We start from the raw sequence: 25300 nt of genomic DNA on the forward strand, positions 1-25300 counted from the left end.
ATTTTTAACTTCAAAGACACGTCACTTTTTGAAATTTCACGAACGTGTTAAAATCGCGGTAACGAAAATCCGCTTCATTGGGATACCTACATGTAGATGCTGTTACTTTCGAGCAAACCATTATTTTAAAGCCATTTACTGATAATTTTCATGTACCTACTTAGTATAATGCAATTTACAAAAGAAAATAACTAATTTAAACATACCTGTTGAATAGAATTCATAACTCCTTGACGTGAGGTGAGTTCAGCAGGGATAGGCAGGTTCCACGCTTCTTCTATGGTGGGTAGAGTTTTATTTCTGAAAACAAAAATAGAATCAGTTAAAATTAAACATTCAACCAACAAGACCAATAATTATGCAATAGTTTAGCTTGGTAGATGGATGGATTTGTTTGTTAAAATCAAAGACCCCTATCACAGATTGAATCATTTGTTGCAAGGGATTTCTTCTACTCACGTTGTGGGTTCGGTGTTTGAATCTATTTACATTTCAAATCTTTTATATAATATAGTTAGGTTATAATATTTTCCACCACACCTTACCCTGAAGATGCCAGGCAAAAATAAAATAAATTTAAATCATTAATAAGTGTATAATTAGACAATTATTATGTAAAGTGATCCCAAAAAAATATTCCAAAATAAAATCAGGTTGGTCAAAAGTTCCTGTACAAGTTTGTATAAAGAAAAATCATTATTGTGGTGTTTGCTAGAGATAAAACCTCCAATTAAATAAGAGATACATTATTGATTTCAATGATGTTGAATAGTTGCAAATTAGGATAACTTACTTAGCTTGCATGTGTTGAGGTGGAAGTGTAGCCATTTGAGCTTGAAGTAATTTAACTCTTGCAGTTAATGCAGATCCCACTCCTGTTTTATTTGTTTTGCTGGCGTTAGAATAACACACTAAAGCGTCCCTATAAAATAATTTACAATTTCTAAACAATCATTTCATTACAGTATATAAGTTTAGTATGATACATTGATTGAAGTATCATATACTTAATTAAAAAATAATGGAAAGGTTAACTTATATAGTCTCAAACAAACTACAGTATGTGGACAAAACATGCCCCTTCAATGTCATATTCATTGTAGATAAAACAGTGCAAATTCATATAATAAAGAAACTAGCAGTACACTGGGGAAAATATTTGCAGATAAAAACAAGTTTCACTATCTTCAAAATCATGATCAATGTGAACATTGTTAATTTTGTCCATAGCTCTGGTGGTAGAACAAGTCTTCTTTCATAAGAAGTCTTCTTTCATAAGGACTAACCATTTTCACATTGATCATGATTTTGACCACTGCATGTTCTGACTACATTTATACATATTGCCTTATTGGTTGGCTAATAGATAAAAGTCAGTACAGTAAATAATTAAATTATTGAAATAGTGCATATAGCAGTTAATAACGCAAATACAAAATGTATAATTAATTGGATTTAGAGCAAGTGATGAATCCCAGAATAATCAAAATAAAATGTAACCTACTGTACAATGTTGCTAGTGAGGAATATCCCAAATTCTACATCCCTACTGAATTATAGTACAAGGATATCGATCCAACTACTCAGTAATTTGTTTACTATTTATTTCTTAGCAAGGATCCAATCCTTTTCCAATCTACTGTAATCCATAAGCATGAAAGTAATTTGTTTCTTTTCAATCATAAAATGAACACAATTAAGAATTCCATAAAGTTAATTTGCATTACAAAACATAGATTATAGGGTATGGATCAAGGTTGGTTAAATTCCAAATTGGAAGTTCATTGTGGTTTTTCAAGAAAGAAAATCTTTTTTTGTCTTCCTTTGATTTTAAAAATAAGTAGAATTAAACCGCTAACTTTCACCCTGGTAATTTCAATATCTTACTATGCACCTACTGTATCCAAATATTATTTTTTTCTCTGTCATGTTTTGCTTCGTTGCTCAAAATATGAAGAACCATTCAAGTTTGCGGTACACCGCGTATATTAGTTCTGAAAAGAACTGTTGAGTTTCTTGATGTTTCAATCAATGTACTTTGATCGTTCTCAGGAGTCGATCAAAGTACTTTGATCAAAACGTCAAGAAACTCAACAGTTCTTTATATCAACCTTTGATTCCGCAATACATTTAATTAAAAAAATGTTCATATTGTTTTGCCATTCAAGAGTCTGTAAAGCTAAGCTTATGCCGACTCGGAAGCAACTCAACTGTGTTAACATAAATGCTCCAAGCAACTGAACGCCACTGACAGGCGCACAAAAATATCGACACAAGCTTCTAGTTTCTTTCAGTTGCCGATCTACTTTTTTCGGAACTGAAAAGATACTGAGCGCAACTGAAAACTGCATCATGTGTGCAGTAAGGGCAAGCAACAGTGACCAGTAGCGATCAGTTTAATGTTTCCATATAAGGGCTCTTGCATACCGCTTCCTATAAAACTATGAATCGCAACGTGCCCGCGTTATGGCAACTAGTAACAAGCAGTGTTGACATAATCGCTTGCTAACTGGTTTTGTTCAGTTCTGTTGCTTGAAAATTTGACATAAATTCTCTTGCGCAAATAGTTCGTTTCAGTTGAGATTAGCTGTGTTCCATGGCTTACCGTAAGAGGTGAAATATAAGTTTCAGTTAACTTACCTTGGTTGAGAGCAAGCTTCATACAATATTCCAAGATCAGTCCAGGCTGCCGTATGGGATTTGTCTAATTGCACTGCACAAATGTAAGCTTGGAGAGCATCCATAGGCTGATTTTGTTGCTGGTAAAGTACCCTGTACAAGTAATAAATTAAATAATGAAATTACAATATACCTTTATTTGTTGAACTCTTTGAAGACAATATTTTTATTTATTTTAATTAATAATTTGTGTATTCATGAAGTACAAATTATTACATTAGGTGTACTACACAGATGGTAGTATGCTTAAAACCCGTTCACTGCTTATGCCGAAATGTCATTGAACTGCATGTAATACATAAAAATCGGAACTTTATACTCTGCCCTCTATAGTGTTATTTTTACTGTTAAACGTTTAGTTGAAAAATAATGATGAAAATAATTCAAATTTTAGTAGTAGTTTTATTCATTTTATGTATCTTTATCAAAAAAACATGTTGACCAACCATTTTTCAAACCCACACATTCCCCCCCCCCATTTTTTGTTGTAGTTTTTAGATATTTTTCAAAGACACTTTTCCTACAATTGTTGACGTTTTGTAAATATAATGCATATTACTTTCACCAGGTCATTCCTTGTCGTTTTATGGTTAATTAAAAAGAGAAAAACAATGCACTACCTATCCCTCTCTAGCTAGGCTTTTTTGTAGGCCTAGCTGGTAAACAGCAGTAACATACAAACAACGCTAGCTATAGGCCTAGCCTGACAATGTCTAGTTGCTGTATTTATTGTCTTTCATTTTTTTTAACAGAATACATTAATACAAATTGGAGAAGATCTGGTGTTTTCGCTGAAAAGTTAAGGTTCTTTGTTTTGACTTTGAGATAAAAAAATATCAATCCGCGCGCAATACATGCTGGTATTTATAGCGGACCACTTAAATTATTAAAATCAACGTTTATTTCACATTTTCAACCATTTAAAAATTAAAAAAATGATCGCAATAAGCCCATAGTAGTTAAATTTACATAAAATGCAGTTTGAAAACTTAAGTTAGATAGAAAAAAATGGGAATGTGGCTTTACTTGATTTGAAAATTACCATTTTCTATAAAAAAATTAGACATCCCAGAAAAAGTTGGTTTTTGTAAAATGAATGTAGTTTGGTTCGTGGCAGGTTTGAGACAGGTGATCTGAGATTGGATGAATGTAGTTTGGTTTGTGGCAGGTTTGAGACAGGTGATCTGAGATTGCATGAATGTAGTTTGGTTTGTGGCAGGTTTGAGACAGGTGATCTGAGATTGCATGAATGTAGTTTGGTTTGTGGGAGGTTTGAGACAGGTGATCTGAGATTGCATGAATGTAGTTTGGTTTGTGGCAGGTTTGAGACAGGTGATCTGAGATTGCATGAATGTAGTTTGGTTTGTGGCAGGTTTGAGACAGGTGATCTGAGATTGCATGAATGTAGTTTGGTTTGTGGCAGGTTTGAGACAGGTGATCTGAGATTGCATGAATGTAGTTTGGTTTGTGGGAGGTTTGAGACAGGTGATCTGAGATTGCATGAATGTAGTTTGGTTTGTGGCAGGTTTGAGACAGGTGATCTGAGATTGCATGAATGTAGTTTGGTTTGTGGCAGGTTTGAGACAGGTGATCTGAGATTGCATGAATGTAGTTTGGTTTGTGGCAGGTTTGAGACAGGTGATCTGAGATTGCATGAATGTAGTTTGGTTTGTGGCAGGTTTGAGACAGGTGATCTGAGATTGCATGAATGTAGTTTGGTTTGTGGCAGGTTTGAGACAGGTGATCTGAGATTGCATGAATGTAGTTTGGTTTGTGGGAGGTTTGAGACAGGTGATCTGAGATTGCATGAATGTAGTTTGGTTTGTGGCAGGTTTGAGACAGGTGATCTGAGATTGCATGAATGTAGTTTGGTTTGTGGCAGGTTTGAGACAGGTGATCTGAGATTGCATGAATGTTGTTTGGTTTGTGGCAGGTTTGAGACAGGTGATCTGAGATTGCATGAATGTAGTTTGGTTTGTGGCAGGTTTGAGACAGGTGATCTGAGATTGCATGAATGTAGTTTGGTTTGTGGCAGGTTTGAGACAGGTGATCTGAGATTGCATGAATGTAGTTTGGTTTGTGGCAGGTTTGAGACAGGTGATCTGAGATTGCATGAATGTAGTTTGGTTTGTGGCAGGTTTGAGACAGGTGATCTGAGATTGCATGAATGTAGTTTGGTTTGTGGCAGGTTTGAGACAGGTGATCTGAGATTGCATGAATGTAGTTTGGTTTGTGGCAGGTTTGAGACAGGTGATCTGAGATTGCATGAATGTAGTTTGGTTTGTGGCAGGTTTGAGACAGGTGATCTGAGATTGCATGAATGTAGTTTGGTTTGTGGCAGGTTTGAGACAGGTGATCTGAGATTGCATGAATGTAGTTTGGTTTGTGGCAGGTTTGAGACAGGTGATCTGAGATTGCATGAATGTAGTTTGGTTTGTGGCAGGTTTGAGACAGGTGATCTGAGATTGGATTTTCAATTTGCATTGCATCTGCTATTGTTGTTCTGCTATCCTTTAGTTTAGTAGTGTTTATATATTGCTGTATTTTATATTTTATAGGATACTTTCTATTCTATATGTACTATGTTTATTGTTTTTTTCATATTTACTATTTAGCAGCATTGTCTATGATTCTATGTTCATTGTTTTCATATTTACTATTTAGCAGCATTGTCTATGATTCTATGTTCATTGTTTTCATATTTACTATTTAGCAGCATTGTCTATGATTCTATGTTCATTGTTTTCATATTTACTATTTAGCAGCATTGTCTATGATTCTATGTTCATTGTTTTCATATTTACTATTTAGCAGCATTGTCTATGATTCTATGTTCATTGTTTTCATATTTACTATTTAGCAGCATTGTCTATGATTCTATGTTCATTGTTTTCATATTTACTATTTAGCAGCATTGTCTATGATTCTATGTTCATTGTTTTCATATTTACTATTTAGCAGCATTGTCTATGATTCTATGTTCATTGTTTTCATATTTACTATTTAGCAGCATTGTCTATGATTCTATGTTCATTGTTTTCATATTTACTATTTAGCAGCATTGTCTATGATTCTATGTTCATTGTTTTCATATTTACTATTTAGCAGCATTGTCTATGATTCTATGTTCATTGTTTTCATATTTACTATTTAGCAGCATTGTCTATGATTCTATGTTCATTGTTTTCATATTTACTATTTAGCAGCATTGTCTATGATTCTATGTTCATTGTTTTCATATTTACTATTTAGCAGCATTGTCTATGATTCTATGTTCATTGTTTTCATATTTACTATTTAGCAGCATTGTCTATGATTCTATGTTCATTGTTTTCATATTTACTATTTAGCAGCATTGTCTATGATTCTATGTTCATTGTTTTCATATTTACTATTTAGCAGCATTGTCTATGATTCTATGTTCATTGTTTTCATATTTACTATTTAGCAGCATTGTCTATGATTCTATGTTCATTGTTTTCATATTTACTATTTAGCAGCATTGTCTATGATTCTATGTTCATTGTTTTCATATTTACTATTTAGCAGCATTGTCTATGATTCTATGTTCATTGTTTTCATATTTACTATTTAGCAGCATTGTCTATGATTCTATGTTCATTGTTTTCATATTTACTATTTAGCAGCATTGTCTATGATTCTATGTTCATTGTTTTCATATTTACTATTTAGCAGCATTGTCTATGATTCTATGTTCATTGTTTTCATATTTACTATTTAGCAGCATTGTCTATGATTCTATGTTCATTGTTTTCATATTTACTATTTAGCAGCATTGTCTATGATTCTATGTTTATTGTTTTCATATTTACTATTTAGCCGCATTGTCTATGATTCTATGTTCATTGTTTTCATATTACTATTTAGCAGCATTGTCTATGATTCTATGTTCATTGTTTTCATATTTACTATTTAGCAGCATTGTCTATGATTCTATGTTTATTGTTTTCATATTTACTATTTAGCAGCATTGTCTATGATTCTATGTTTATTGTTTTCATATTACTATTTAGCAGCATTGTCTATGATTCTATGTTTATTGTTTTCATATTTACTATTTAGGCGCATTGTCTATGATTCTATGTTTATTGTTTTCATATTTACTATTTAGCCGCATTGTCTATGATTCTGAAGCATGAGATTTTACAAAAAAATTGGTATAAGTAAATACAATAACTAATAAGCATAAATTATATTAAAGATGTATTTGCACTATATTTAACATGAAATGACAATAGCATCTTATTCAAGTGGAAATATGAAAATCTGGATGGCATTTGTAGCAATAAAGAAATTGAATTGAATCACTACTAGGTTGATAACCTATTGTGACTTTTTTAGATTTCCATTAAAATTTACTGAATGTGATTCACCTATGATTAATTTTTTAAGCTTAGCCAATACAACAAGTGTGACAAAGTGATGAGGATACTCTTGCATAACAAGTTTAAACACAAGAGAAGTGTGTCTTTGTTCCTTTGTGAAATGAAACATACTGTAGACATATTGATGGAACATTGCCAAGACTAGAAACATTCACATACAAAGAACCAAGACAGGGAAATACCTGCATTAGTCATGGAACATTACCTACTACAAATAATTCCCGATTTAGACCGAATATGACGAAACCACATTATGTGGAATTTAAGATTAAATTGAGAGAAAATATGTAGTTAGGGAATACCATTATCACATTAATTTAATCATAAATTTAATGTATAATTACATATACCTACACAATCTCATCATCTACTATAACACACACATAATTATCTAATCTTAATTAAACTACTACTACAATTTAATAACTACTATCACATTGTAACCAATCAATTGTCTATGTCCTGTCTGTGATTATATCTCACCAAAAACAAAAGCAAATTGGTACAGATGAAAAAACTTTGCTAATTTGATTTAATTTTCATTTAGCCTACAAAGTTCAAACAGCAATTTGAAACAGTGATTAGTCTCATTGGATAAATACTTATAGTATTTGTTTTGCTCGGTTTACGTTTGAATTTCCTAGAAATTGATTAAAGTGTCTGCTTCCAGTGGGAGACCTATGTAATGTTGAAAGCAGTTAGCAACAGCAGTACTTACCACCGTTATAAAGTTTAACAATCTTTGATAATTTATAAAATGGAGAGTAAATCCATCAATTCTGTCTACCTACCAAGTGCAAACATTCTCTGTCCATACATTAAATTATCACTTGTAATATAAAATACATGTACAAAGTTGTACCAACATACTAACAGTACCTATGCAAGCTACTGATAGAAACATCTAAGGGGTATTAATATGTTGAACCACAATACAGGTTCAAACCACCACAGGCTATTAATTAGATTTTGTGGGTTGGTCAATACAACCAGATACACTATACCAACATCGTTAGTAGTATTTCCTAATACAATACAACGTACTTACATAGACATTTTGATCTGTATTTGGTAAATGAATTTCTGTGAACAAAGAAGTTGGTTACATGTCTGTTGAACACTAGCCAATTCAATGAACAACAACAATGATACGCATTTTAATATCCTACACAAACTACTTCTCATTCAATCACACTATCCTCCCACAAAGCAGTGAGGTAAAACATTATAAATAGAACCAACAGGACATGTCTAGCTGACAAGATTATAGATGCAAACAGCACCCACTCATTTCTGATAATACAGTACAAAAACTCATTGTCAAATGTCACTGATAGAAGTATTATGCTAAACCCACTCAATAAATGTAACCCTCTCTCAACTTTATCAACACACACTTTTTGAGGAGGTGGGCTATTTTGCATTTAATAATTTATATATCAAGTGTTAAAGGGAGTGCTGTACTGTAGTACTTGGTTTATTTTAGTATTAATGGTTATACAGTAATGTCATCAAGAAACAATTTTCAGTATCACAAGCTTAGAATTTAAAGACCCATTCCCTACAATTTTGGACGTTTTGTAAAAATATTTATATATTACTTTAAAAACATTAAACAAGGTAATTCCTTGTCTTAATTTAAATGTACGTTTTATGGTAAATTATGATAAATAAAAAGAGCAGATGAACTACCTAAGTAATTCGCGGTGAAAGTCCTTTTGGGGACGGTCTAGGCTTGGTTTTGTAGGCCTAGCTGGTAAACAGCAGCTACGTACAAACATCGTACGCTAGCTATAGGTCTAGCATAACGTTGTCTAGTTGCTGCATTAATTGTCTTCTGTTTTTGCCAGTATACAGTATGTTTGAGGGATAAATTGCGGGAAACGAAATGATTCTTCAATTTGTTTTTGGCCTTCACAATCGATCAAAAGTGGGTGAATTTCAGAATAAAAACTAAAATGCCTGTTGGGATTTATAGTGGTTATTACAATACTTATTTTTCACTTTTTAAACCATTTAATCTACGGAAATAAGTTATCGCAATAAGACCATAGTATTCATTTTACATTAAATGTAGTTTGTGACCTTACATTAGATCTAAAAAACGTAGGGAGTGGGAATCTGCCAGGGCCTTAGCTAGCATGAGGCAGATGAAGTGGTCACCCTGTCAAAAATGTTCTGGATATAATAAACCATGTTCTGTGTAATCAGTATAGTAGTAGAAATTGTGTACACACTGTATGAGTTATGCAGAATGCTAAAATCTGATAATACTAGGTCCACTGGTGGGGTTCAGGAGAGAAGGATGTGTGGAATATAAGCGACAAAGCCCCAAAATATCATACTTTCTAACATATTCAATATATTTTAAGAAGGATTTGCATTTGTTGTGAAATGAACTGTATAGAGACATCGTTTACACAGGAGTTATACAATTAGATGTAGGGTGTTATATTTAGACACAAGGTCATTAAACTTGTCTACAAAATCATACGCATACCTCAATGTTTACTTAAAAAGGCAACATTGATCATAAATGATCCATACCATCCTGGCAACCATCATTTCCAAATTATGTTTCACAGTCACAAATTTAGATCGATATTTGCAAAAACTAATAGGTCAATTTCTTCTTTCTACCTAACACTACAGCAATCTGTGCAATTAGTGACACATGTTTACGTTAAGTTTGTACTTCCCCAATGTTAGGTATTCTCGCAAGGAAAAAAGTATACAAATACAGATTGACGTGAGAGTTCAGAGAGTGAACAAAAAAAAAAACATAGTTCAAGAGTTATTTAGATATTTCACTCCGATGATACGGTGGAATTGTTGTATAATTTAGTGCCTTTTTCATACAGCACTTTCACCTGATTTTTCCATTTTCGTTTTCCAAGTAGGTGATGGTTAAATCATCTATAATATTGGAATTCTCGTTTTTTAGTACAGCCGAGTAACAGTAATTTTGTCCGTGTAAGATAAAAACTTGATCAGAATGTGAGGTCGCTTACCGTTTTGAGATCTTCAATCGCAATGTGCTCGTTGGAGTTTAGGTTTAGAGTCAAATGTGAAGTGTTTAGCTAGCAGGTCATAAGCCAACAGTAAACAATTTTCCTTTGAAGCCTGTTCAAAACCGACTAGTCGAACGTTGTTTCTTCTTGAAAAACGCTCAGATTTCTTGAGCCCATCTTTTAGTTTGCTGATCTCGCTTTGAAGATCTTCAACCTGGCTTCTGTTTTTGTTTGTTTTTACCTTCAATTGTTGAAATTTTCTGGGAGTTTAAGTCAATACTATCTTTTAAATCAAGTCTCATTTGTCTTTTTTCACCCAACATCGATTTAGAACGAACATACGTTTCAAAGTCAAAGTGTATTCATCTTCCGAGTTCACATTTCTGGTTTGGTCGACAGGATTAACAGCCTTTGCCATCTTTTGTTTCGGCATCTCATATTCACTGAAAATTAGCATAACAGCAGTGTAATCCAGGAGCTCCACACGAACACGTCTTACCTCTGTCGCAGCATGAACTTTATTACCGGGATGGTGTCCAGCAGGAGATAGTGTCCAGCAGGGGATGGTGTCCAGCAGGGGATGGTGTCCAGCAGGGGATGGTGTCCAGCAGGGGATAGTGTCCAGCAGGGGATAGTGTCCAGCAGGGGATAGTGTCCAGCAGGGGATGGTGTCCAGCAGGGGATGGTGTCCAGCAGAGGATAGTGTCCAGCAGGGGATAGTGTCCAGCAGGGGATAGTGTCCAGCAGGGGATAGTGTCCAGCAGGGGATGGTGTCCAGCAGGGGATGGTGTCCAGCAGGGGATGGTGTCCAGCAGGGGATGGTGTCCAGCAGGGGATAGTGTCCAGCAGGGGATAGTGTCCAGCAGGGGATAGTGTCCAGCAGGGGATGGTGTCCAGCAGGGGATGGTGTCCAGCAGGGGATGGTGTCCAGCAGGGGATGGTGTCCAGCAGGAGATGGTGTCCAGCAGGGGATAGTGTCCAGCAGGGGATAGTGTCCAGCAGGGGATAGTGTCCAGCAGGGGATAGTGTCCAGCAGGGGATAGTGTCCAGCAGGGGATAGTGTCCAGCAGGGGATGGTGTCCAGCAGGGGATGGTGTCCAGCAGGGGATGGTGTCCAGCAGGGGATAGTGTCCAGCAGGGGATAGTTTCATTTTGTAGTTTAAGTTCTATCTATTTATTTATCTATTTATTTATTATATATATTCTATTATTTGTTAGCCGAAAATGTTTTAATGTACATGTTTTTTATATGTTCAGAAATGACAAGAAATTTACTTGACTAGAATAAAAAAATTGTAAAAAGTGTTTTACGTCATGCTCACTTAAGATGTGCAGTAAGTCAGCAGAGTGAACCTGACATATCTCTATCTTAACAAGTTCTGTCTTGCAACACAATACACCCTCCTCTCCCACCCCACAACCACATTTTCTTGTGTTAAAGCAGGCTTGTATGGTTGTTCTTGTACAGTAGATCTTTCTTATTTGATATCTCTATCCTTCAATTGCTGTTTAGCTTTTTTGATTTTTCTATAACCTTTGCAATTGATGTGTTGTCTTGTAGTAACATCACATGTCCAATCTTCTACATTTAATGCATCTTCTACATTTAATGCATCTGCTACATTGAGGTTCCATTGTTCTTGTTAGTTTGTACATTCTTATGTTACTTACTTATGTTTAATATTTATCATTGCTCAGCATTTTCTTTTGAAATGTAATAATAACAATCCTAACCAGTAATATATTTTCCTTCTACAGTACTAGTAAGGTAATACTATTGTTAGATTTTTCCTGTATCTTATATATTAAAATATCACACACAGTAAATGCTTTTGTTCTTCAGCAGAATTCCAAAAGACAGCAAAGCTGTAATATTGGCACATATCCAAGTATATGGGCTTAAACCCAGTTTGTACTCAACTTGTCGGTCTGGTGTAAATATAATCATTTCCTTGTGATCTACTATATCACAGGCATCAAATCCAATATTAAAATGATTAGTGTGTAGAGGGCATTTATTTGTTATTGCTATATTTTTCTTTTACTTAACCTGTTTGTTTTCCTATTTTTACTGCCTTTTGTTTACAATAAAGCATCAAAACAAGGACTCATGGAGACTCGTAATTCAGTGAATGAATTTCCCAAAACTGATGTTATACGATGTTCTCACAAACTAAACCTTCTAGCTGAATGATTTAGCTTTAGTAAATCAGGTGATCACAACACAACCCTTCAACATGAGCAGCATACTATATAATTAATGGCATGTTATGATTATTAAAAAACAAAACTCCACCTAGTTAGGCTGAGATCACTACTGGTAAAAAGACAACACTGGCCACATTTGCAAAGTCGAAAACAACACATGTATACAAACCAAACGGGGAGGTGCAGCAACCACTTTGAGACATTAGGCACTACCAAGACGACAGGAAAAAAGCCACGCCAGAGAGGGCGCAATATTTGTACTAGTTCCCGGTAAAAAGGGAAATGTTCGTGATGGGGTTTGCGATAACATAGGCGGCTAGTTTTCATTGGTTCAAAGGTAGGAACCATTTAGTGATGGGCTTAGCATCCAGTATAGCTAAAATCCCTGCTAAAATTGTGACAGTTTTACCTCGGACGGCCCAAGGACTTAAACTACTAATTCACCCCTTCATTTCCAACGCCTGTGCTACCAAATCCTCGGAAATATATCCCATAAATGCTGCAGCTCCTCATATTTTTCCAAACTTGTGCAACCATGCCCACGAAAATGCGGCACCTCCCTGTATGAAAATATTTAAAAGTGGCCCGCACCGGGAATCAAAGTAAATACATGTTTTGATTCCACAGTGATTGAGTATGTGTTTAAACAGGTAAATAAAATATGAATCCCTCATACTATTACTAGAATGCATTGTTTACTATTACTAGAATGCATTGTTTACTATTACTAGAATGCATTGTTTACTATTACTAGAATGCATCGTTTTCTGATGTCGAGAGATCTGATCTGCACACGTTTGTAACTTGTGTAGTGGGCGCACACTTAACTAGGATTATACCACCGTTATGGGTTAACACGTTCACTGCCACGGCGTATTTATACGTCAAAAATTGCGTGTCGCTACTTGCCAAGACGTAATACTACGTCAAAATCGTAGCACTTTTGTATTGTATGTAGAATCGCTGGCAGTGGTGATTGGAACAGGAATTATCGCATGGCAGTTTATGAATGATGTACGTAAACGATAATCTAAAAATAAATGTCATATGTTTGTTTGTGTTTATTCCCTCATGCATTGAATATGGTTGATACGATGGCGCCCTCACACTCAATATAATCATCTCAAACATGTCATAAATTGCGCTAATAGTAAATAAAAATAATAAAGGATGAAATGATTCAGTGTGGTTTACTGTTTTTATCTCTCGATGATAGGTTTGACCGATTTTAGCGCGGAAAATCCTCGACGTATATTTACGTTCCTGGCAAAGTCAATAAAATTGTTGGACCATTGCCAGTGACGTATTTATACGTCTCAACGGTTTTTCCCGCCATCGTATTTTGAATGACATCATGATAGTCTGTGACCAGATGTTACACTTTCAAACTGTAATTTAATATGTAAACGGGACTTGGCACTGGGACAGAAATTACGGAAAATGCCTTGGCAGTCAATGTGTTAATAACTGTGGGCTTATCTTAAAATACAAAATAACTTACCCAATGGAGCACCAGGTATCTGCGTTTGCTTCTGATTTGTCGATAGAATGCCGATAAGACACAAACGCATCATGGACTTTACCAACACTTGAGAAACAACGTCCTAGAAGATACCAGGATTGGCCACTGTTTGAATCAGCTTCAAGAGACTTCTGCAGAAGTTCGATGGCTTGGCTTTCTCTAAGAGCTTTCTCTCCAAGTTCTTCACATGTGTGGTGCATCCATCCTAATTGGAGATTAACAGACACACAAATTTAATCTATTATTTTCAATTAAATGTTCGGTTGTAATGACATTAAGAATTCAATCGTGAGGATTATACTAAATAATAATTACAAATAATCGCATTGTTTAGAAATAATAATTACAAATAATCGCATTGTTTAGAAACATTATGGTAAATGGCTAAAAAAATGACTGTTCTTTGAAACACAGTATTTTGAATAACACCCTGCTTGTCATTATGAAAACTTACCTAATTGTCGTAGGGCATTAGCACGAACAATATCAGAAACTGAATCACTCTTGCTTATATCTTCATAGGCTTGTTTTGCTGCCTTATATTTACCCTGATTAGAACAAATAAAAACACAATAAATAATTACAATTGAAATTCAGTTTTGGTGTTCTTGTTTTGGAAGGCTAGGCTATAAAAACCACATTTGTACACAAAGACAATGCTTTGGCCACTCAAAAAGGAAATGCCTTTTCCTTAGATTTAATCTACAAACGTGAAGTAAGCAAAATTAAGCCTTAATGTTTACCCTGTACTTGCTTCCTGCATTGCTTTATCAGGTGAAAACTATTCAATCCACATTGAATTACAAGGAAAACATGTGTTTGTGTATTAATTAGAGAACTCTTTTAAAGACTAAATATATTTTACAGAAACCAAGACAGGAAAGTCCATCTATTCCTGAAAGTATAACTGTTGGGTTACCATTTCTATTGATACAGTATTGATAGAATTAGCAGAACTTTAAGGGAAACCAGACAAAATAAACTTATATATAAAAAAACTGTAACATATTCTACAAGTCTATCACAACCTGTTGAAAAGTGGTAACGATATTTGTACCTTCATTTTGTTGTTGTTGTAAATTTATAGTTATTACTTTTTAAAAACGATAATACATATATCTTACCTGAATTTCATGTAGATGTGCAATATGAAATTTTACTAAAAATAAACCAAAATAAAGTTATATTAAACAATTGATGAAGATTACATTCAATAACAAAAACATGGAAATGCAAGTTTGATTAAAAACATCCTTTTAGATAAAATTAACAAGTACTTCAGTGCTGAAGTATAATAAATTACTGCTTTCTTTGTCCTTTTTTAGCACACTATTAGAGGATGTGTTGAAATTTATCATTTAACAAACAATGATCCAAGTTCATTGGGTCATAATATTGGATTATTTTAAGTGTTTATAGTTCATATTCAGTTTAAGTAAATAGGAATAATCTACCATTATAACAGATGTGAACAAGGATAAATCACTTATCAATTCATCATGACCTTATTTTAATTAGTAAATGTATTTTTTATTAAAATTTATACAAAATCACATCAAAATGAAATTGAGTGTGTTGGACATTGGGCTACTGATCGTGAGTTTGAATCAAATTCTCGTCGCATTGCTTGTATCCTTGAATAAGACATTTCACTTGCGTTTGTCTCTCTCAACCCATGTGTACAAATGGGTACCTGTTACGGTCAAGACACAACTTTGCGCCAATCCAAAAATGACCAAGGAATAATACAGTATGTACAGCATTATGTACTTTATAAATCTAGAATATTATTATATAATTATATATCATTAGTCAAGCTGTTAATATACAAGTTAGTGTCAATCGATTTTCACTTACTTTCAGCTTTTTTAAGGGTACAAGGACTAGAGTCCAAAAGAGCGAGTTGAAAGTGTTTTAAACTGGCTTCATAATCTGAATTCACTTTAAAGATGAGACCAAGTCTTAGCTGTACCTCATTAGCACGGCTAAACCCACGGTCAATGTACAGAACCTGTTGAAAAGCTCGCACAGCCCTGTCACAACAAAAAAATATAATAATATAGGTCATAAAATAACAAACCAATAAAAGGTTTGAAAGCAAATTTAACAAGCAATATCATCATTGATAGCACTGCAACATATCCTGCACAAACGTATAATCATCAAAATATTAAAAAGAACACAATACATACCACGCACGTAAATAAACTATACAATTCCTAGTAATTTGCTGTTTTTTTTTATTTCATGAAATGTATGTAATTCCACTGCCCACAACATTGATGGGAAAATCCCTATCAATCATCAATGTTCTAGCTTACTATGACCTTTGGTAATAAGGCCTAGACTATGACCTTAATTACAACTTCCATCCATAGCTTCAAATAATTTGTTATGCTACAATGCACGTAACCAATAATCTCATAAATTGTTCAGAGGATGGACTCATCCATTTTAGATCAAGGTAATTTTTAACATTTATGTTAAATATGATTGACAAATATAATAACTGTATACTGTATAATATAATAAAGTTACTGAATTTGTCAAAATGTATTAAAATGTTTATACAATTTTTCCATACTTTCTTAATTATTAAAAATGGAATATGTTATTAGTGAACTACATGTAATCCTATTTTACTGTATATTCTTTACAACTGTTTTATTTAGTAGCTTTAAGCTTATGGCAGTTTATATTGTTAAAAAATACACTATACTATATACAGGTCTTCTTAAATGTTTATCCGTAGAAGTAAGCAAAGTTAAAACTATAAAATAAAATCAAGGATGATTTACAATCTTAATCAGTGGTATATTATATAGACTTTAATGGTCCAATGGCAATACAAATTACAGAATAGGATTAGTATTTAAAAGCAGACTTCCTAATGTATGAAATATTTTTCTGTTTCCAATTGGCCTCTATATGACTTTAAAAAAGTATGCCGTAGTTCAGTTTGCCAGACATAATGTATTGCTGATACAGACCTACATTCTAATGACCACTAGCATTTGAAATTTGCCATACTAAAAAAATACTATACAGTAGTAGTAGAATACTAACAAGTGTAATATAAACCGTTACAGTATGTATGTACATCACAGTCTGTCACACCTTGATATGTAAATTAGGCTATACATTTAGTTGTTATTATAGTCAATACATTGACAGTATCTTGTAGTTTGTAGTGTATAGTGAGCCCTTATATCAGGTATTTATGTTACATAAATTGTATTTATTAGTTACTGTGGTTAGTTGTGATTTATTACATATCATATCATGATTGCAGGACCATGTTATTGCCAATTTATGTATATTAGGCCTTAGTAAACGTTAAGCCTGGTTTCCATAAAATCGCTACACCGTCGGTCGCTACAGCGTCTCCATTAAAATCGATACACACGTAGATGTCCCCGACGCGATCGGGAAGACTCCCCGATTCATCGCAGTCAAATCGGCAAAGTTCAACCATGTTCAACTTTGCCGATTTTGTCGGCGATGAATCGTATACGCGTACCAAAGAATATTTAGCGCTCGCGTACTAGATCCCCGATAAATTCTAACGTTTCCATAGTATCGCTATGCTCTGTTGTGTAGCGATTTTATGGAAACCAGGCTTTAGAGACATGGTTTCATTGCGCCGTGCAAATTGTTTGTTTGTATTTTTAGTTTACTGGATGGATGTAGAGATTGAGTGAGTACAGCTCAAGAAATTAAATGAAAGTCTATTATTTACCCAGGTGTATAAATGGGAACCAAGTTAGATCAAGACACAACTTTGCGCCGATTACTAGCTGCATTATGGGAGTACAGTATGTTTCCATATATGTTTGATCCAAAAAAATAATGGGGTAATATTGTTCAGTGCTTAATTTAAAGGTTTTACATTAGGTGCTATATAAATCCAGGATATTATATTATTATTTTTCTGTTTTAATTGCAGGAGTTCCATGCAGAGCATAAACAAAAATATTAATATCACAAAAACCGATACTTATAATTACACAAATGTTGAGACAACAATAATGTGAATTTGTTTTTCAGATGATAAACGGTGACTACGGTACGCTGGTACTATCCCTTGAAGACATGCAACGTATCTCTGCATTGCAATGTAAATATAGCAACAGAGGAAATAAGAAATCTGACTACTTCCACACTTTTACACAACAACATCCTATAATTAGCAGCTAAATTAATCTAAAAATCAAGAATAACTATTCACTGCAGCATAAAAATGTAAAAATGTACAAGTAATAATTATTAGCTATTTTTAATAATCAATTATTATATTATAGGATGCAAAAATCATTATTTGGCAGTACACTTAAACTACTTAGTAAATAAGCCATCAATTGGTTTTGGGACATTTTTATGTCACAAATTATTTATTATTTTTTATTTTTGTATAATTCAATCACTTGATCTTGAAAATGGTTCCATAATGGTTCCGAAACGTCGATCTTCTTGTTTTTTGTCATTAAATTTTATTGTAAAGTTATATAGTATTAGCGTCTATTAATTTACAAATTATAAAGCTAAAAAATGCTGATTAGTAACATTCCCTATTTGTTTAACTGCTGTGAGTAGTACTAGTAGACTTACAAATGAACTACGGCATTTTTACCATTTTCACATCTTAATTGTGGCGTTTAGTATGCAACTGTGTTCAGTTCAATGGCTATTAAAAATATATATTTTATCTAAAATGAATCAATAGTAACTTTTAAAAAGCTAATGCATTATATATAATAGCTCCTTAGACTGGAAAATGTCACTTTCAGTTTGTCTGGTATACTAATACTAATAGTAATATAAGATTATTATATTGAACAGAATGTCAAATTATTTGTCCATAATTCTGCTATATAAAGGTAAAACATGCCTTACTTAAGACCACTATTGTTTTTATTATGGCGATTATAATTAAGATGACCTTAAATGAAGGACAGAGTAAATGAAAACCTTTTGTCACACATGTAAAAATAACAATGGTAATTTTTACATGCATTGTTCTACAATCAATACATTTGAATAGTAAAGATAATACTAGAAATCATCCTATTGTGATATAAAGACTTTCCATTAATTTAAAAGTAATGCATTTTATCTTTAGAAAGTAAAAACTACAAAAAATAAGGTAAAAAACAAAACAGATTTAGGTTAAAATATTAATAATACTAGGTTGTTGTGAGAGGAAGAGGCGTATTAGGAGAATCATCTAGCTTAATTTTCATCTGTAACCCAATAAGAATCTTCTGAATTCTTAATAATAATAATATATATAATAACTCTTTAAAGATTCCACACACGCCACTATTATTAGCACTGCAGCTACATCACTGGTTATACTGATAGTATTCCATTCAGCAGTGGTCAGATACCAACCAATTTAAAATGTGAACAAATAAAATTAAAAAACACAACACAAAAAATGTATTCATCCTGATTTTTTATATTGAACTTTAAAGGCTAAGAACACTAATTTATATTCAGTGAATCTATTTAATATGCTCTAGCCCAGTGCACAAATTAAAAACCTATTTTTAACAACAAAGAAATACCATACAAACTCACTTTGTAAAGCATTTTACAATAACATGACCTAAAGCAAATAAAAATGGCTACCATGGTGCATGACTGTGAACTGAACATACACCAGCAAGGAGAACAAAGATCAGTCAGTTTACATGTTCTTGTTTGTTTTATTCCATCAACACACTAAATAAAAATATAGTTTATGCTCAAAATAGATTTTAAATTCCATGAAATAGACAAATCATAAAAAAGATAACACCTGAGAAATATTTTATTTAATATGAGCAATTATTTTGTTTTACAAACAACTATCACAAATTATCAAAATAGTTTTATTGAAATTTCTACAAATGTAATGGTGAAAATGTTGTCACACTGAATAGTATATGTCTACAAACCGACAGTGATCATGTTGACAAGCAGATTCTACAATTAATTTAAACATTTCCAATGTGGTGTTGAATTTATTAAGTGAAAAAATATGTTAATTGGGCAAAAAAGGAAAAATATATTATTATAAAACCAATTTTCGAGCCGCCTACAGTACGTTACAAAAAAAAACACCCAAAAATTAGATTAACAAGTGTACAGAAATAATTTGATTGCATCTTGAAGTTGAGAATTTATGTAGTTGATTTTGTTAATGTTTTAAAGAGTTGGTAGCATGAATAAATGTCAATGACCTATTGTTAAATATATATTATTATTAAGAAAAAAAGAAAACGCCCTCCCTTCCCTGAAATATATTCAGAGGTTGATGCATAACAAGTACATTTTTTTGTTGGGCCTTTAGGTAAAATAAAATAATTTGTAATAGGCCTATACTGTACATTATCACATATCAATCATTAAGCATCACTCTGTTTTCAGTTATTACTTAACTATTTGATCATCTGTACTAAATAGTATTACTATATTATTTATTAATAAAATAATTATCATGCCCATTCATTTCAAATGAAGTGCCTCTATTTAAAAAAAAAAACAAATGCTCATAAAACTTATTAACTATTAGTATTATAAATGCTATAAATAGGGATTAGGCCAAGTTGAGCCGCCGACAAGTTGAGCCGCCGCCAGAAAAACGTTATTTTCTATGGAACGCCAAATGCTAACTTTCGCCGGTGCTCTTTCAATTTATGTTAGGGATAACCATATTATAATTAAAGATTCAATTCAATAAAATATGATATTAAAAGATTAGTAAATAAAAAATAATATTTATTTAACCTCATTCGAAAAATGTTAATACTCTATTAATTAGTACGTTGTAGGCCTACACGCGAGAAAAATTATGAGTGCACTGAATTTTTTCCTCGAAAGATTAAAAACAATTAAATTATTAAATATTACTACTTTCCTTTGCTGTGTTAATTGTGATAGGCCTATGTAATTATATATAATTTATTTTCATGACACAATAAACCAAGACCAAATGAACTTATGTACTAGGACACCATCCTAATCACTACGCGAAATGTCGTAAAAGACGCATGCACTGGGCGTTTCATAGAAATCACCGGCGGCTCAACTTGTCGGCGGCCCAACCGGTCATATCCCATAAATAGAAGGTTTAAAAATATGATCAGTGGCTAGGCTGTAACTATTGGGTGGGAAAAATGTTCAGTGGTTACTTCCTATGCATTGCAATAATGGCCGACTAAACGTAGCCATTCTAGTGTGAAATAAATGCGCAACTGTCTCAATTTGCAAGACCTACTGGTGTACACTCTGCTGGGAATGTAAAATATGCGAAAAAAGCCACAAAACCACATTATTACATTGTGCTTTGGCTTTGATTCAAGATATAAACTCACGCCCACTAAAGACAGCTGAGCGACTACTACAGGCAGATTCCTGTTCTATATACAACAACCTATTGCCAAGTCTGCCAGCCAGCAGTCAGTCAATGAAAAGCTTTAATAATTATTACAATATCCAATTACCTGTATGATAAGACCTGATCCTAATAACAAGGAAAACAAACAGGCAGGAAAAATATATCCGGCAAAAAAAAACAATAGAAAAGCAATGGAAGAATCCAGATGTACTTCTAAAACCAGGTATTCCCAAAAGAAAATAAAAATAATTGAATGAGTGGCATATCCCTTGCTAGGATCAGGTAGTTGGACCTGCCTCACTAGTCACAGCAAAAACGATCCACTCAACAGAAAAGCAAAGGGAAAGCTTAAAGCCCCATGCTGCTAACAAGGCTAGCCTGCATGCATAATTAATCATATAGCAAGGATTACTTTAGAACAGTCCATTGTATAAATAGGGGTGCTTAAAGGTCAATTTAATCATAATACAGTAGTAAACATTACAACACAATGGAGGTAAAACAATGTTAATTAAGTCTTAAAACTTTCTATTCAATCAAATAAAAAATCAACAATAAATGTATTAAATAATCTTTAAAATGGCAGTTAAACTTGTTTACAAGCATCCTATTCGTTTGGAGTTAATTGCTCATTGTTAAAATTATGCACACTGTAAGATTAAAATTTAATTACTTGTAATAAATATTACTGTCAAATATTGTAGTAAGGTCAAAACAATTTAAAGGAGCTTCCACTCCAGTTTTATAAAATATAAAATGGTACTGTATGCTTAATTATTTTTTGACATTATGTGGCTGTACAATAATTATCTGGTCTAAAATAATGGCATGCCCCATCTTCATGATTAGATGAGAGTCCAACATATTAATTTGTTGCATTCGTTTTTTGTGTGTAAAGGTCTTTAGTATTGCCGCTTAGCTAATTTTTTGTAAATAAAACCAGTGACCATGTCTGTGAACATTCACAAATGAAGCATTATGTCTAAAATTCAGTAGAAACTGGGAGAGGATGGAGAGAAGGGTGGGGGATGGGAGTATACTTAGGGGATGGCATTGTCAAAATATACATTATTCACAAATGAAGCATTATATCTGAAATTTAGTAGAAAGTAGGAGATGTGATTATCAAAATATGCTAATTATTTTTAGATTTTTAGAACATAACCAGTGTACAACATTCATAATTATTTATATAAGCAATTTGATTAGTAATGAAGCTGCCATGCTTGATAAAGTCTAGGCAGACTAATTGAACAGTAATTTCCTATGACATCATCTTGCTCTGTGAATCAAAACCTGTGAAATATTGCATTTGAACCACACTCACAACAACCCTCAATAGATTAGAAAAACCTATAAATACATTCAAAAGATAACTAAAAAAGCAACAAAATAAGTATGTTAACTAGATTTAATTCGTTACTATGATGAATTATAGGTTATGCATTGATTTAAATAAAGATAATCGATTTTTAAAAGATATTCAATTGATTTTGTCAGAATCTTTAAATCTATTTAAAAGTGACAGAGTTTGTACGTTTGTCTGTCTGTCTGTTTGTTCGCTATACAAATCTTTGTTACTGCACGTAACCTTACATATTGGGCATCTAAATGACTGCATTTTTACCGGGCAAATTCGAAACTATATTTTCTGAACTAATTTAGCCTGTTATTAAATAATTGTCTGTATTAAGTGAATGTTAATAAATATATTATAAAATGGTTTACAATTGCAAAATATTATTATCATAATTCTATTTAATGTGACATGTATAATATCTATTAAATCAAGTCTTATTTAGTCTGTATACATCCGCCCTTATGAGGGCGGCATCACTCTCTGTTACAAATTTCTTTTGCAAAAATCGTGGAATACTCATTCTTGTGATATATTCTTTGGTATAGAGATATACTGGCGTTAGGTGTTATGTACTGAGAATGCTTCTCAAAACTAGTTTTGAAACCCACCCGGGGGCGGGTATAATTGCTAGTTTATAATATATGAAAGATAAACGGAAATACAATAGCCGGTATCACAATCTAATCAAAGATCCCTCCGCGTATAATGTCATAAACCACCCTTGTTACATAATAATAAAGACATTTTGAATTTTTTTTTATAAATTATCATAAATTCTGCACACTCATGGCAATTTTTAAATGCTTAAAATTGTCTGAAACATACTCAAATTTCATCGAAAAAATAAATTGACGTTTAAAAAATTGAAAGCACACGTGCGCATGCGTTATATTATATGCGCTACGCACATATTTGTATTGTCATATGATAAAATATGACCTGAAATGTACAGTACAGTACAGTAAGAAATTACTGCTTCGTATCTACGCGTAGGCTTTCGTAGGTAGATCGTAGGTAGAACGTAGGTCATTGTTCTCTCCTACGATGTATTGTTTGTAGCCTACGATGTATTGTTCTCTCCTACGATGTATTGTTCTCTCCTACGATGTATTGTTCTTAGCCTACGATGTATTGTTCTTAGCCTACGATGTATTGTTCGTAGCCTACGATGTATTGTTATGAAATCTAGGCTACGCCTCGATCGTAGGGTGGTTCGTAGAAGCATGGACAATGCAAACAAACAATGTATTGTTTCCTAATTAAAATCCTACCTAAAGATAGTAGGTCAATTTTTGTAGCCGTCCTACGCATCGGTTATCCTAATTTGGACGGAAATCCGCCGACGAAACGACATCGGGCCGGTGGACCTCAGCTCACGTAGAGAGAGTCGAGGCTAGGCCTAGCCTGTTTCGGCGGTCTACACTATAAATTATTTATTCCTACCTTGTTGGGTTAGCGAATTATAAAAACAACGACACCTAGGCTAGGACACCCAACAAAATATATGCAAAATAAATATTCCATATTAAGATTAAACAATGAACATACATAATAGGCCTTTTAAAATGATTACGACATGTATAAAGAAAAAGGCCCGACCAGAATTTGGAGGGGAAAAAACATGTGAGCTGAGCAGTTTAGAGAGAGTAGTATTATGTTTCATGTCATGTGACACAAAATCCAGGTACACGATCTTAATTAATTACTGTTTTATCGTCGTCAGACGGTAGCCACCCTCTCGTGTGCTCGTACTGAGTAAAAAAAAACATGTGAGAGATTGCGGTAAGCAGAGAGTATTGCGTTTCATGCCATGTGACCAAAAAAAAACTAGGTCTGTATTAATTACGGTCTTCTGTCGGCAGTCTTTTTGAGCGACCGATTGAACGTCCTGATGCTATATTTAGAATGAATTGTTTACGACCTTTTTTTCTCGGCATCGTTTCTGGGACTGGACGTTCGTTGCGGTTCACCTGTGTTGGATCGTGTCTCTCTCTACGTTATACATCGTGGGAAATTTATATTTTTATTCACCGTTGAGTAGGTAAACATGCACGAAGGAAAAGATTACGATTAAAAAATATTATTTATTTTTTATAAATTTACAACTTTGTCCTCCGCCAGTTAAATTTAACATATTAATTTCACACCTTACTTCACTAAAAAAACATCGTAGGGTTGTTTATTTAGGTTACGAACTCCCTACGAAGTTCAGAACGTAGCTCATTGAAAGTTGTTCATTGAGGTTACGAAGCCAAACAATGGAACCTACGAAGCCAACAACGTAGCCTACATAAAGTTGCAGTATTTTCTTTCTGTACTGTATATGTACCAAATTTGGTTTAATTATAATACATGGTCGTGAAGATATGATTACGAATGTGATTTTGTTAAATCACGCGTAGACCAAGTAATTTTTGATTGCGCACCATGAAAAGATAACCACATTGATTCCTGGCCATAAGGAATATACTCTGAAAAATTGACGGCAGGTAGATTAAATTGATCAAGATAATTGACGGACAAAATAGTGCTAAGGAAAGAATAAATAAAGAAGTAAAAAAATAAAGATTCAGACATGATAATGCATTAACTTAATTATGCTAATAAGTGTTATTAGAAGGCAGATTTCTCAAGTACAATGTCTACCATAGAAAAATTTGGACAAATTACAGACATACGGAGATGAAGGTAACTACTACGGAAATAGCTATATATACAGAAATGATTTTGTCT

General features: G+C 33.3%; 1 protein-coding gene across 1 annotated transcript in view; it reads right to left on the reverse strand.

Annotated features, from left to right (window-relative positions):
- The window catches only part of LOC140049442 (histone demethylase UTY-like), a 75978-nt gene that overhangs the window by 23388 nt on the left and 27290 nt on the right, over positions 1 to 25300 (reverse strand). The window contains exons 6-12 of the mRNA XM_072094324.1: positions 15684 to 15859; positions 14951 to 14985; positions 14281 to 14374; positions 13806 to 14031; positions 2641 to 2772; positions 794 to 922; positions 207 to 300 (exon numbers count right to left, since the gene is read on the reverse strand). Coding sequence (XP_071950425.1) covers positions 207 to 300; positions 794 to 922; positions 2641 to 2772; positions 13806 to 14031; positions 14281 to 14374; positions 14951 to 14985; positions 15684 to 15859 — 886 coding nt within the window. The remainder of the gene's footprint in view (positions 1 to 206; positions 301 to 793; positions 923 to 2640; positions 2773 to 13805; positions 14032 to 14280; positions 14375 to 14950; positions 14986 to 15683; positions 15860 to 25300) is intronic.

This window comes from Antedon mediterranea, chromosome 5 (genome assembly GCF_964355755.1).
Source record: "Antedon mediterranea chromosome 5, ecAntMedi1.1, whole genome shotgun sequence".
NCBI lineage: Eukaryota > Metazoa > Echinodermata > Crinoidea > Comatulida > Antedonidae > Antedon > Antedon mediterranea.